This window comes from Phyllobates terribilis, unplaced genomic scaffold (genome assembly GCF_046119375.1).
Source record: "Phyllobates terribilis strain yellow unplaced genomic scaffold, ASM4611937v1 Scaffold_150__1_contigs__length_4496277, whole genome shotgun sequence".
Classification (NCBI taxonomy): domain Eukaryota; kingdom Metazoa; phylum Chordata; class Amphibia; order Anura; family Dendrobatidae; genus Phyllobates; species Phyllobates terribilis.
Genome location: NW_027362910.1, coordinates 3,145,073 through 3,162,727, shown reverse-complemented (window position 1 = coordinate 3,162,727; position 17,655 = coordinate 3,145,073). Strand labels below are relative to the sequence as shown.

At 41.8% G+C, this 17,655-nt stretch overlaps 1 protein-coding gene across 1 annotated transcript in view; it reads right to left on the bottom strand.

Annotated features, from left to right (window-relative positions):
* The window catches only part of LOC141206941 (uncharacterized), a 43,177-nt gene extending 26,793 nt beyond the window's left edge, over positions 1 to 16,384 (bottom strand). The window contains exon 1 of the mRNA XM_073664308.1: positions 16,326 to 16,384. Within this exon, the coding sequence (XP_073520409.1) occupies positions 16,326 to 16,351 (26 nt within the window). The 5' untranslated portion in view covers positions 16,352 to 16,384. The remainder of the gene's footprint in view (positions 1 to 16,325) is intronic.
* Positions 16,385 to 17,655: the final 1,271 nt, after the last annotated feature.

Below are 17,655 nucleotides of genomic sequence, written 5' to 3'. Positions count from 1 at the left end.
TATGAGTATGGGCTGTGCATTATACTACATGTATGGACTATGGGTTGTGCATTATACTACATGTATGGACTATGGGCTGTGCATTATACTACATGTAAGAGTGTGGGCTGTGCATTATACTACATGTATGACTATGGGCTGTGCATTATACTACATGTAAGAGTGTGGGCTGTGCATTATACTACATGTAAGAGTGTGGGCTGTGCATTATACTACATGTAAGAGTGTGGGCTGTGCATTACACTACATGTATGACTATGGGCTGTGCATTATACTACATGTAAGAGTGTGGGCTGTGCATTATACTACATGTATGACTGTGGGCTGTGCATTATATTACATGTAAGAGTGTGGGCTGTGCATTATACTACATGTAAGAGTGTGGGCTGTGCATTATACTACATGTATGACTGTGGGCTGTGCATTATATTACATGTAAGAGTGTGGGCTGTGCATTATACTACATGTATGACTGTGGGCTGTGCAGTATACTACATGTAAGAGTGTGGGCTGTGCATTATACTACATGTATGACTGTGGGCTGTGCATTATATTACATGTAAGAGTGTGGGCTGTGCATTATACTACATGTAAGAGTGTGGGCTGTGCATTATACTACATGTATGAGTATGGGCTGTGCATTATACTACATGTATGGACTATGGGCTGTGCATTATACTACATGTATGGACTATGGGCTGTGCATTATACTACATGTAAGAGTGTGGGCTGTGCATTATACTACATGTAAGAGTGTGGGCTGTGCATTATACTACATGTAAGAGTGTGGGCTGTGCATTATACTACATGTATGACTGTGGGCTGTGCATTATATTACATGTAAGAGTGTGGGCTGTGCATTATACTACATGTAAGAGTGTGGGCTGTGCATTATACTACATGTATGACTGTGGGCTGTGCATTATATTACATGTAAGAGTGTGGGCTGTGCATTATACTACATGTAAGAGTGTGGGCTGTGCATTATACTAAATGTATGACTGTGGACTGTGCATTATATTACATGTAAGAGTGTGGGCTGTGCATTATACTACATGGATGGACTATGGGCTGTACATTATACTACATGTATGACTGTGGGCTGTGCATTATATTACATGTAAGAGTGTGGGCTGTGCATTATACTACATGTAAGAGTGTGGGCTGTGCATTATACTACATGTATGACTGTGGGCTGTACATTATATTACATGTAAGAGTGTGGGCTGTGCATTATACTACATGTAAGAGTGTGGGCTGTGCATTATACTACATGTATGACTGTGGGCTGTACATTATATTACATGTATGAGTATGGGCTGTGCATTATACTACATGGATGGACTATGGGCTGTACATTATACTACATGTATGACTATGGGCTGTGCATTATACTACATGTAAGAGTGTGGGCTGTGCATTATACTACATGTATTAGTATGGGCTGTGCATTATACTACATGTATGGACTATGGGCTGTGCATTATACTACATGTATGGACTATGGGCTGTGCATTATACTACATGTAAGAGTGTGGGCTGTGCATTATACTACATGTATGACTGTTGGCTGTGCATTATATTACATGTAAGCGTGTGGGCTGTGCATTATACTACATGTAAGAGTGTGGGCTGTGCATTATACTACATGTATGACTGTGGGCTGTGCATTATATTACATGTAAGAGTGTGGGCTGTGCATTATACTACATGTACGGACTATGGGCTGTGTATTATGCTACATGTATGACTATGGGCTGTGCATTATACTACATGTATGGACTATGGGCTGTGCATTATACTACATGTATGGACTATGGGCTGTGCATTATATTACATGTAAGAGTGTGGGCTGTGCATTATACTACATGTATGAGTATGGGCTGTGCATTATACTACATGTATGGACTATGGGCTGTGCATTATACTACATCTAAGAGTGTGGGCTGTGCATTATACTAGATGTAAGAGTGTGGGCTGTGCATTATACTACATCGATGGACTATGGGCTGTGCATTATACTACATGTATGAGTATGGGCTGTGCATTATACTACATGTATGGACTATGGACTGTGCATTATACTACATGTATGGACCATGGGCTGTGCATTATACTACATGTATGGACTATGGACTGTGCATTATACTACATGTATGGACTATGCGCTGTGCATTATACTACATGTAAGAGTATGGACTGTGCATTATACTACATGTATGGACTATGGGCTGTGCATTATACTACATGTAAGAGTGTGGGCTGTGCATTATACTACATGTAAGACTGTGGGCTGTGCATTATACTACATGTAAGAGTGTGGGCTGTGCATTATACTACATGTAAGAGTGTGGGCTGTGCATTATACTACATGTATGACTATGGGCTGTGCATTATACTACATGGATGACTATGGGCTGTGCATTATACTACATGGATGACTATGGGCTGTGCATTATACTACATGTAAGAGTGTGGGCTGTGCATTATACTACATGTATGAGTATGGGCTGTGCATTATACTACATGTATGAGTATGGGCTGTGCATTATACTACATGTATGACTATGGGCTGTGCATTATACTACATGGATGACTATGGGCTGTGCATTATACTACATGTATGACTATGGGCTGTGCATTATACTACATGTATGGACTATGGGCTGTGCATTATACTACATGTATGGACTATGGGCTGTGCATTATACTACATGTAAGAGTATGGGCTGTGCATTATACTACATGTATGACTATGGACTGTGCATTATACTACATGTATGGACTATGGGCTGTGCATTATACTACATGGATGGACTGTGGGCTGTGCATTATACTGCATGTATGACTATGGGCTGTGCATTATACTACATGTATGGACTGTGGGCTGTACATTATACTACATGTAAGAGTGTGGGCTGTGCATTATACTACATGTATGACTATGGGCTGTGCATTATACTACATGGATGGACTGTGGGCTGTGCATTATACTACATGTATGGACTATGGGCTGTGCATTATACTACATGTAAGAGTGTGGGCTGTACATTATGCTACATGGATGGACTGTGGGCTGTGCATTATACTACATGGATGAGTATGGGCTGTGCATTATACTACATGTATGAGTATGGGCTGTGCATTATACTACATGGATGGACTGTGGGCTGTGCATTATACTACATGGATGAGTATGAGCTGTGCATTATACTACATGTATGACTATGGGCTGTGCATTATACTACATGTATGGACTATGGGCTGTGCATTATACTACATGGATGACTATGGGCTGTGCATTATACTACATGTATGAGTATGGGCTGTGCATTATACTACATGTATGAGTATGGGCTGTGCATTATACTACATGGATGGACTATGGGCTGTGCATTATACTACATGGATGAGTATGGGCTGTGCATTATACTACATGTATGACTATGGGCTGTGCATTATACTACATGTATGGACTATGGGCTGTGTATTATACTGCATGTATGACTATGGGCTGTGCATTATACTACATGTAAGAGTGTGGGCTGTGCATTATACTACATGTAAGAGTGTGGGCTGTGCATTATACTACATGTATGAGTATGGGCTGTGCATTATACTACATGTATGGACTATGGGCTGTGCATTATACTACATGTAAGAGTGTGGGCTGTGCATTATACTACATGTATGAGTATGGGCTGTGTAATATACTACATGTAAGAGTATGGGCTGTGCATTATACTACATGGATGGACTATGGGCTGTGCATTATACTACATGGATGGACTATGGGCTGTGCATTATACTACATGTATGAGTATGGGCTGTGCATTATACTACATGTATGAGTATGGGCTGTGCATTATACTACATGAATGGACTGTGGGCTGTGTATTATACTACATGTATGGACTATGGGCTGTGCATTATACTACATGTAAGAATGTGGGCTGTGCATTATACTACATGTAAGAGTATGGGCTGTGCATTATACTATATGTATGGACTATGGGCTGTGCATTATACTACATGTATGAGTATGGGCTGTGCATTATACTACATGTATGACTATGGGCTGTGCATTATACTACATGTATGGACTATGGGCTGTGCATTATACTACATGTATGGACTATGGGCTGTGCATTATACTACATGGATGGACTATGGGCTGTGCATTATACTACATGGATGACTATGGGCTGTGCATTATACTACATGTATGACTATGGGCTGTGCATTATACTACATGTATGGACTATGGGCTGTGCATTATACTACATGTATGGACTATGGGCTGTGCATTATACTACATGTAAGAGTATGGGCTGTGCATTATACTACATGTATGACTATGGACTGTGCATTATACTACATGTATGGACTATGGGCTGTGCATTATACTACATGGATGGACTGTGGGCTGTGCATTATACTGCATGTATGACTATGGGCTGTGCATTATACTACATGTATGGACTGTGGGCTGTACATTATACTACATGTAAGAGTGTGGGCTGTGCATTATACTACATGTATGACTATGGGCTGTGCATTATACTACATGGATGGACTGTGGGCTGTGCATTATACTACATGTATGGACTATGGGCTGTGCATTATACTACATGTAAGAGTGTGGGCTGTACATTATGCTACATGGATGGACTGTGGGCTGTGCATTATACTACATGGATGAGTATGGGCTGTGCATTATACTACATGTATGAGTATGGGCTGTGCATTATACTACATGGATGGACTGTGGGCTGTGCATTATACTACATGGATGAGTATGAGCTGTGCATTATACTACATGTATGACTATGGGCTGTGCATTATACTACATGTATGGACTATGGGCTGTGCATTATACTACATGGATGACTATGGGCTGTGCATTATACTACATGTATGAGTATGGGCTGTGCATTATACTACATGTATGAGTATGGGCTGTGCATTATACTACATGGATGGACTATGGGCTGTGCATTATACTACATGGATGAGTATGGGCTGTGCATTATACTACATGTATGACTATGGGCTGTGCATTATACTACATGTATGGACTATGGGCTGTGTATTATACTGCATGTATGACTATGGGCTGTGCATTATACTACATGTAAGAGTGTGGGCTGTGCATTATACTACATGTAAGAGTGTGGGCTGTGCATTATACTACATGTATGAGTATGGGCTGTGCATTATACTACATGTATGGACTATGGGCTGTGCATTATACTACATGTAAGAGTGTGGGCTGTGCATTATACTACATGTATGAGTATGGGCTGTGTAATATACTACATGTAAGAGTATGGGCTGTGCATTATACTACATGGATGGACTATGGGCTGTGCATTATACTACATGGATGGACTATGGGCTGTGCATTATACTACATGTATGAGTATGGGCTGTGCATTATACTACATGTATGAGTATGGGCTGTGCATTATACTACATGAATGGACTGTGGGCTGTGTATTATACTACATGTATGGACTATGGGCTGTGCATTATACTACATGTAAGAATGTGGGCTGTGCATTATACTACATGTAAGAGTATGGGCTGTGCATTATACTATATGTATGGACTATGGGCTGTGCATTATACTACATGTATGAGTATGGGCTGTGCATTATACTACATGTATGACTATGGGCTGTGCATTATACTACATGGATGACTATGGGCTGTGCATTATACTACATGTATGACTATGGGCTGTGCATTATACTACATGTATGGACTATGGGCTGTGCATTATACTACATGTATGGACTATGGGCTGTGCATTATACTACATGTAAGAGTATGGGCTGTGCATTATACTACATGTATGACTATGGACTGTGCATTATACTACATGTATGGACTATGGGCTGTGCATTATACTACATGGATGGACTGTGGGCTGTGCATTATACTGCATGTATGACTATGGGCTGTGCATTATACTACATGTATGGACTGTGGGCTGTACATTATACTACATGTAAGAGTGTGGGCTGTGCATTATACTACATGTATGACTATGGGCTGTGCATTATACTACATGGATGGACTGTGGGCTGTGCATTATACTACATGTATGGACTATGGGCTGTGCATTATACTACATGTAAGAGTGTGGGCTGTACATTATGCTACATGGATGGACTGTGGGCTGTGCATTATACTACATGGATGAGTATGGGCTGTGCATTATACTACATGTATGAGTATGGGCTGTGCATTATACTACATGGATGGACTGTGGGCTGTGCATTATACTACATGGATGAGTATGAGCTGTGCATTATACTACATGTATGACTATGGGCTGTGCATTATACTACATGTATGGACTATGGGCTGTGCATTATACTACATGGATGACTATGGGCTGTGCATTATACTACATGTATGAGTATGGGCTGTGCATTATACTACATGTATGAGTATGGGCTGTGCATTATACTACATGGATGGACTATGGGCTGTGCATTATACTACATGGATGAGTATGGGCTGTGCATTATACTACATGTATGACTATGGGCTGTGCATTATACTACATGTATGGACTATGGGCTGTGTATTATACTGCATGTATGACTATGGGCTGTGCATTATACTACATGTAAGAGTGTGGGCTGTGCATTATACTACATGTAAGAGTGTGGGCTGTGCATTATACTACATGTATGAGTATGGGCTGTGCATTATACTACATGTATGGACTATGGGCTGTGCATTATACTACATGTAAGAGTGTGGGCTGTGCATTATACTACATGTATGAGTATGGGCTGTGTAATATACTACATGTAAGAGTATGGGCTGTGCATTATACTACATGGATGGACTATGGGCTGTGCATTATACTACATGGATGGACTATGGGCTGTGCATTATACTACATGTATGAGTATGGGCTGTGCATTATACTACATGTATGAGTATGGGCTGTGCATTATACTACATGAATGGACTGTGGGCTGTGTATTATACTACATGTATGGACTATGGGCTGTGCATTATACTACATGTAAGAATGTGGGCTGTGCATTATACTACATGTAAGAGTATGGGCTGTGCATTATACTATATGTATGGACTATGGGCTGTGCATTATACTACATGTATGAGTATGGGCTGTGCATTATACTACATGTATGACTATGGGCTGTGCATTATACTACATGTATGGACTATGGGCTGTGCATTATACTACATGTATGGACTATGGGCTGTGCATTATACTACATGGATGGACTATGGGCTGTGCATTATACTACATGGATGACTATGGGCTGTGCATTATACTACATGTATGACTATGGGCTGTGCATTATACTACATGTATGGACTATGGGCTGTGCATTATACTACATGTATGGACTATGGGCTGTGCATTATACTACATGTAAGAGTATGGGCTGTGCATTATACTACATGTATGACTATGGACTGTGCATTATACTACATGTATGGACTATGGGCTGTGCATTATACTACATGGATGGACTGTGGGCTGTGCATTATACTGCATGTATGACTATGGGCTGTGCATTATACTACATGTATGGACTGTGGGCTGTACATTATACTACATGTAAGAGTGTGGGCTGTGCATTATACTACATGTATGACTATGGGCTGTGCATTATACTACATGGATGGACTGTGGGCTGTGCATTATACTACATGTATGGACTATGGGCTGTGCATTATACTACATGTAAGAGTGTGGGCTGTACATTATGCTACATGGATGGACTGTGGGCTGTGCATTATACTACATGGATGAGTATGGGCTGTGCATTATACTACATGTATGAGTATGGGCTGTGCATTATACTACATGGATGGACTGTGGGCTGTGCATTATACTACATGGATGAGTATGAGCTGTGCATTATACTACATGTATGACTATGGGCTGTGCATTATACTACATGTATGGACTATGGGCTGTGCATTATACTACATGGATGACTATGGGCTGTGCATTATACTACATGTATGAGTATGGGCTGTGCATTATACTACATGTATGAGTATGGGCTGTGCATTATACTACATGGATGGACTATGGGCTGTGCATTATACTACATGGATGAGTATGGGCTGTGCATTATACTACATGTATGACTATGGGCTGTGCATTATACTACATGTATGGACTATGGGCTGTGTATTATACTGCATGTATGACTATGGGCTGTGCATTATACTACATGTAAGAGTGTGGGCTGTGCATTATACTACATGTAAGAGTGTGGGCTGTGCATTATACTACATGTATGAGTATGGGCTGTGCATTATACTACATGTATGGACTATGGGCTGTGCATTATACTACATGTAAGAGTGTGGGCTGTGCATTATACTACATGTATGAGTATGGGCTGTGTAATATACTACATGTAAGAGTATGGGCTGTGCATTATACTACATGGATGGACTATGGGCTGTGCATTATACTACATGGATGGACTATGGGCTGTGCATTATACTACATGTATGAGTATGGGCTGTGCATTATACTACATGTATGAGTATGGGCTGTGCATTATACTACATGAATGGACTGTGGGCTGTGTATTATACTACATGTATGGACTATGGGCTGTGCATTATACTACATGTAAGAATGTGGGCTGTGCATTATACTACATGTAAGAGTATGGGCTGTGCATTATACTATATGTATGGACTATGGGCTGTGCATTATACTACATGTATGAGTATGGGCTGTGCATTATACTACATGTATGACTATGGGCTGTGCATTATACTACATGGATGACTATGGGCTGTGCATTATACTACATGTATGACTATGGGCTGTGCATTATACTACATGTATGGACTATGGGCTGTGCATTATACTACATGTATGGACTATGGGCTGTGCATTATACTACATGTAAGAGTATGGGCTGTGCATTATACTACATGTATGACTATGGACTGTGCATTATACTACATGTATGGACTATGGGCTGTGCATTATACTACATGGATGGACTGTGGGCTGTGCATTATACTGCATGTATGACTATGGGCTGTGCATTATACTACATGTATGGACTGTGGGCTGTACATTATACTACATGTAAGAGTGTGGGCTGTGCATTATACTACATGTATGACTATGGGCTGTGCATTATACTACATGGATGGACTGTGGGCTGTGCATTATACTACATGTATGGACTATGGGCTGTGCATTATACTACATGTAAGAGTGTGGGCTGTACATTATGCTACATGGATGGACTGTGGGCTGTGCATTATACTACATGGATGAGTATGGGCTGTGCATTATACTACATGTATGAGTATGGGCTGTGCATTATACTACATGGATGGACTGTGGGCTGTGCATTATACTACATGGATGAGTATGAGCTGTGCATTATACTACATGTATGACTATGGGCTGTGCATTATACTACATGTATGGACTATGGGCTGTGCATTATACTACATGGATGACTATGGGCTGTGCATTATACTACATGTATGAGTATGGGCTGTGCATTATACTACATGTATGAGTATGGGCTGTGCATTATACTACATGGATGGACTATGGGCTGTGCATTATACTACATGGATGAGTATGGGCTGTGCATTATACTACATGTATGACTATGGGCTGTGCATTATACTACATGTATGGACTATGGGCTGTGTATTATACTGCATGTATGACTATGGGCTGTGCATTATACTACATGTAAGAGTGTGGGCTGTGCATTATACTACATGTAAGAGTGTGGGCTGTGCATTATACTACATGTATGAGTATGGGCTGTGCATTATACTACATGTATGGACTATGGGCTGTGCATTATACTACATGTAAGAGTGTGGGCTGTGCATTATACTACATGTATGAGTATGGGCTGTGTAATATACTACATGTAAGAGTATGGGCTGTGCATTATACTACATGGATGGACTATGGGCTGTGCATTATACTACATGGATGGACTATGGGCTGTGCATTATACTACATGTATGAGTATGGGCTGTGCATTATACTACATGTATGAGTATGGGCTGTGCATTATACTACATGAATGGACTGTGGGCTGTGTATTATACTACATGTATGGACTATGGGCTGTGCATTATACTACATGTAAGAATGTGGGCTGTGCATTATACTACATGTAAGAGTATGGGCTGTGCATTATACTATATGTATGGACTATGGGCTGTGCATTATACTAGATGTAAGAGTGTGGGCTGTTCATTATACTACATGTATGACTATGGGCTGTGCATTATACTACATGTATGACTATGGGCTGTGCATTATACTACATGGATGACTGTGGGCTGTGCATTATACTACATGTACAGACTATGGGCTGTGCATTATACTACATGGATGACAATGGGCTGTGCATTATACTACATGGATGACTGTGGGCTGTGCATTATACTACATGTATGACTATGGGCTGTGCATTATACTACATGTATGATTATGGGCTGTGCATTATACTACATCTATGACTATGGGCTGTGCATTATACTACATGTATGGACTATGGGCTGTGCATTATACTACATGTAAGAGTATGGGCTGTGCATTATACTACATGTAAGAGTATGAGCTGTGCATTATACTACATGTAAGAGTATGAGCTGTGCATTATACTACATGGATGACTGTGGGCTGTGCATTATACTACATGTATGACTATGGGCTGTGCATTATACTACATGTAAGAGTATGAGCTGTGCATTATACTACATGGATGACTGTGGGCTGTGCATTATACTACATGTATGGACTATGGGCTGTGCATTATACTACATGTAAGAGTATGGGCTGTGCATTATACTACATGTAAGAGTATGGGCTGTGCATTATACTACATGGATGACTGTGGGCTGTGCATTATACTACATGTAAGAGTATGGGCTGTGCATTATACTACATGGATGACTATGGGCTGTGCATTATACTACATGTATGGATTATGGGCTGTGCATTATACTACATGGATGACTGTGGGCTGTGCATTATACTACATGTATGAGTATGGGCTGTGCATTATACTACATGTATGACTATGGGCCGTGCATTATACTACATGTATGAGTATGGGCTGTGCATTATACTACATGGATGACTGTGGGCTGTGCATTATACTACATGTAAGAGTATGGGTTGTGCATTATACTACATGGATGACTATGGGCTGTGCATTATACTACATGTATGACTATGGGCTGTGCATGATACTACATGTATGGACTATGGGCTGTGCATTATACTACATGTAAGAGTATGAGCTGTGCATTATACTACATGTAAGAGTATGAGCTGTGCATTATACTACATGTATGGACTATGGGCTGTGCATTATACTACATGTAAGAGTATGGGCTGTGCATTATACTACATGTAAGAGTATGAGCTGTGCATTATACTACATGGATGACTGTGGGCTGTGCATTATACTACATGTATGAGTATGGGCTGTGCATTATACTACATGTAAGAGTATGAGCTGTGCATTATACTACATGTAAGAGTGTGGGCTGTGCATTATACTACATGTAAGAGTGTGGGCTGTGCATTATACTACATGGATGACTGTGGGCTGTGCATTATACTACATGTATGACTATGGGCTGTGCATTATACTACATGTAAGAGTATGAGCTGTGCATTATACTACATGCATGACTGTGGGCTGTGCATTATACTACATGGATGACTATGGGCTGTGCATTATACTACATGTATGGACTATGGGCTGTGCATTATACTACATGTAAGAGTATGGGCTGTGCATTATACTACATGGATGACTGTGGGCTGTGCATTATACTACATGTATGAGTATGGGCTGTGCATTATACTACATGTATGAGTATGGGCTGTGCATTAAACTACATGGATGACTGTGGGCTGTGCATTATACTACATGTAAGAGTATGGGCTGTGCATTATACTACATGGATGACTATGGGCTGTGCATTATACTATATGTATGACTATGGGCTGTGCATTATACTACATGTATGGACTATGGGCTGTGCATTATACTACATGTAAGAGTATGGGCTGTGCATTATACTACATGTAAGAGTATGAGCTGTGCATTATACTACATGTAAGAGTATGAGCTGTGCATTATACTACATGTATGAGTATGGGCTGTGCATTATACTACATGTATGAGTATGGGCTGTGCATTATACTACATGGATGACTGTGGGCTGTGCATTATACTACATGTAAGAGTATGGGCTGTGCATTATACTACATGGATGACTGTGGGCTGTGCATTATACTACATGGATGACTATGGGCTGTGCATTATACTACATGGATGACTGTGGGCTGTGCATTATACTACATGGATGACTGTGGGCTGTGCATTATACTACATGTACAGACTATGGGCTGTGCATTATACTACATGGATGACTGTGGGCTGTGCATTATACTACATGTACAGACTATGGGCTGTGCATTATACTACATGGATGACTGTGGGCTGTGCATTATACTACATGTACAGACTATGGGCTGTGCATTATACTACATGGATGACTGTGGGCTGTGCATTATACTACATGTATGGACTATGGGCTGTGCATTATACTACATTTAGGGACTATGGACTGTGCATTATACTACATGGATGACTGTGGGCTGTGCATTATACTACACGTATGGACTATGGACTGTGCATTATACTACATGGATGACTATGGGCCGTGCATTATACTACATGTATGAGTATGGGCTGTACATTATACTACATGGATGACTGTGGGCTGTGCATTATACTACATGTATGAGTATGGGCTGTGCATTATACTACATGTATGGACCCATGGGCTGTGCATTATACTACATGTATGGACTATGGGCTGTGCATTATGCTACATGTATGGACTATGGGTTGTGCATTATACTACATGTAGGGACCATGGGCTGTGCATTATACTACATGTATGACTATGGACTGTGCATTATACTACATGTAAGAGTGTGGGCTGTGCATTATACTACATGTATGACTATGGGCTGTGCATTATAATACATGTATGAGTATGGGCTGTGCATTATACTACTTGTATGGACTCTGCATTATACTACATGGATGAATATGGGCTGTGCATTATACTACATGGATGACTATAGGCTGTGCATTATATTACATGGATGACTATGGGCTGTGCATTATACTACATGTACGGACTATGGGCTGTGCATTATAATACATGCATGAGTATGGGCTGTGCATTATACTACATGTATGGACTGTGCATTATACTACATGGATGAATATGGGCTGTGCATTATACTACATGGATGACTATAGGCTGTGCATTATATTACATGGATGACTATGGGCTGTGCATTATACAACATGTATGGTCTATGGGCTGTGCATTATACTACATGTATGGAGTATGGGCTGTGCATTATACTACATGTATGGAGTATGGGCTGTGCATTATACTACATGTATGGACTATGGGCTGTGCATTATACTACATGTATGGACTATGGGCTGTGCATTATACTATATGTATGAGTATGGGCTGTGCATTATACTACATGAATGGACTAATGGCTGTGCATTATACTACATGTATGGACTAATGGCTGTGCATTATACTACATGTATGGACTATGGGCTGTGCATTATACTACATGTATGGACTATGGGCTGTGCATTATAATACATGTATGGACTATGGGATGTGCATTATACTACATGTATGGACTATGGGCTGTGCATTATACTACATGTATGACTATGGGCTGTGCATTATAATACATGTATGAGTATGGGCTGTGCATTATACTACATGTATGGACTGTGCATTATACTACATGGATGAATATGGGCGGTGCATTATACTACATGGATGACTATAGGCTGTGCATTATATTACATGGATGACTATGGGCTGTGCATTATACTACATGTACGGACTATGGGCTGTGCGTTATAATACATGTATGAGTATGGGCTGTGCATTATACTACATGTATGGACTGTGCATTATACTACATGGATGAATATGGGCTGTGCATTATACTACATGGATGACTATAGGCTGTGCATTATATTACATGGATGACTATGGGCTGTGCATTATACAACATGTATGGTCTATGGGCTGTGCATTATACTATATGTGTGGACTATGCGCTGTGCATTATACTACATGTATGAAGTATGGGCTGTGCATTATACTACATGTATGGACTATGGGCTGTGCATTATACTATATGTATGAGTATGGGCTGTGCATTATACTACATGAATGGACTATGGGCTGTGCATTATACTACATGAATGGACTATGGGCTGTGCATTATACTACATGTATGGACTAATGGCTGTGCATTATACTACATGTATGGACTATGGGCTGTGCATTATACTACATGTATGGACTATGGGCTGTGCATTATACTACATGTATGGACTATGGGCTGTGCATTATACTACATGTATGGACTATGGGCTGTGCATTATACTATATGTGTGGACTATGCGCTGTGCATTATACTACATGTATGAGTGTGGGCTGTGCATTATGCTACATGTATGAGTATGGGCTGTGCATTATACTACAAGGATGACTGTGGGCTGGGCATTATACTACATGTATGGACTATGGACTGTGCATTATACTGTATGGAGGATTATGGGCTGTGCATTATACTTCGGTTATGGGGCCCCATCACTTCTATATTCGCCCCTGGTGAGTGTAATAGTTTATTTTTTTCTATACACTAAAGAACAGAGGCAGAACGGGGGACATATACTAGGTTGAGGCCCAGGATAAGGGACATACATATACAGGGGGTACGGAAAGTATTCAGACCCCTTTAAATTTTTTTTTTTTTTTTTTTCAACATCATTTTTATTTGATTTTTCAAAACATAAATACATAACATACATGTAATCTGGTACATAGAGAGGTCAGAGTGCCCGTACGCAGACTGGGCCTAAAACAACTCTATTCACATATTTAATTGGTATAACAGGGGCAGGGGGCATTAACCCCTTCAGCACGGAGACTCTTTTGGGGTCTTGTGTTGCCCCTTTATAAGAATCATAAGGTTTCTGTTCTGTTTCCTGTAATAGATACATACGACCCAACTATGGAGACAGGAAACGTATTGTTCTCAGAGTACAGGACCCCCACATTTTTTCTTTTTTAATAAATTTGCAAAAATTTCTACATTTCTGTTTTTTTCAGTCAAGATGGGGTGCAGAGTGTACTTCAATGAGAAAAAAAATAAACTTTTCAGAATTTACCAAATGGCTGCAATGAAACAAAGAGTGGAAAATGTAAAAGGGTCTGAATACTTTCCGTACCCACTGTATATATCAGGATGGGGGGTGGTCAAAATCTTGCAACGGGTCCAATCAGACCCTAGTTATGCCTCTGATTGTACTGTGTGGGGGGATGGCGGTACTATGGGGCATTACACTGTGGGGGGCATCATACGTCCTGCATAAGGGGCATAATGGGGGCATTACACTGTGGGGGGCATCATACATCCTGCATAAGGGGCATAATGGGGGCGTTACACTGTGTGGGGGCATCATACATCCTGCATAAGGGGCATAATGGGGGCATTACACTGTGTGGGGCATCATACATCCTGTATAAGGGGCATAATGGGGGCATTACACTGTGTGGGGGCATCATACATCCTGCATAAGGGGCATAATGGGGGCATTACACTGTGTGGGGGCATCATACATCCTGCATAAGGGGCATAATGGGGGCATTACACTGTGTGGGGCATCATACATACTGCATAAGGGGCATAATGGGGGCATTACACTGTGTGGGGGCATCATACATCCTGCATAAGGGGCATAATGGGGGCATTACACTGTGTGGGGGCATCATACATCCTGCATAAGGGGCATAATGGGGGCATTACACTGTGTGGGGCATCATACATACTGCATAAGGGGCATAATGGGGGCATCATACATCCTGCATAAGGGGCATAATGGGGGCATTACACTGTGTGGGGGCATCATACATCCTGTATAAGGGGCATAATGGGGGCATCATACATCCTGCATAATGGGGGCATTACACTGTGGGGGTCCTGTACTCTGAGAACAATACGTTTCCTCCCTTCCTGTCTCCATAGTTGGGTCGTATGTATCTATTACAGGAAACAGAACAGAAACCTTATGATTCTTATAAAGGGCCAACACAAGACCCCAAAAGAGCCTCCGTGCTGAAGGGGTTACTGCCCCCTGCGCCCAGTAATGGGGGTCTCCACATACCTCCACCTGCAGAGCCGCCACCACATATATGGCTGTTGTGTGCGCACAGGACCTGTGATGAGGTCACAGGAGGGGAGGAGTCAGGGGTCACATGATCAGGGGCCTCAGTGGATGCAGGACTCTGCTGTGCTGGTTGTCATGGTGCTGGATGAGCTGAAGTTTATGTGTGGGGTCAGGAGGGGTTTACAGTGTGGATGTAGCAGAGCCGCGTGTCTGCGAGGTGTACGGAGCAGAGCCGCGCGTGTACGAGGTGTACGGAGCGGAGCCGCGCGTGTACGAGGCGTGCGGAGCGGCGCGTGTACGAGGTGTACGGAGCGGAGCGGTGCGTGTACGAGGTGTACGGAGCGGCGCGTGTACAAGGCGTAAGGAGTGGAGACACGCGTGTACGAGGCGTACGGAGCGGAGCCGCGCGTGTATTAGGCGTACCGAGCAGAGCCGCGTGTGTACGAGGCGTGCGGAGCAGAGCCGCGTGTGTACGAGGTGTACGGAGCGGAGCCGCGCGTCTACGAGGTGTACTGAGCGGAGCCGTGTGTGTACGAGGTGTACGGAGCGGAGCCGTGTGTGTACGAGGTGTACGGAGCGGAGCCGTGTGTGTACGAGGTGTACGGAGTGGACTCGCACGTGTACGAGGTGTACGGAGCGGAACCGCGCGTGTACGAGGTGTACCAGCAGAGGTTTTATCCGATAATCTTCTCCTGCCCTTTGGATTCTCCAATGCACCAACAGGATTTTACGACTTTCTGAATGATATTTCTCTGATTACATCGTGAGATTTGTTGTGATTTATCTTGATGATATAGAATTTTCTCTCCCGATTTGGATTCTCACCAGGAACATGTCCGTGTTGTATTAGAAAGGTTGAGGGAGAATTCTTTCTTTGTTACAATTGAGAAATGTTTTTTTTCTGTTCAGGAAGTTTTATTCCCGGGGATCATTTTATCGGCTGATGGGTTTACGATGGATCCTGGGAAGGTGAAAGCCATAATAGATTGGGTCCAACCTCGTGACCTGAAAGTGTTGCAACGTTTTGTAGGATTCGCCAACTATTATAGGAAATTCTTTAGTTTTTTTTTCTCAGATTAATGACCTCACACGTAAGGGGGCAGATCTCAAGGTTTGGTCACCAGATGCTATTGGGGCTTTTGAACAATTGAAGGAGTGTTTTATGTCTGCTCCTGTTCTAATCCAACCCGATCTCCAAGAACCATTCATTGTGGAGGTGGATGTTTTGGAGGTCGGGGTCGGGGCAGTTTTATGTCAATGTTCCAAGACTCTGACCAATTTGCGGCCATGTGCTTTATTATCAAGAAAATTTTCATCTGCTGAAATA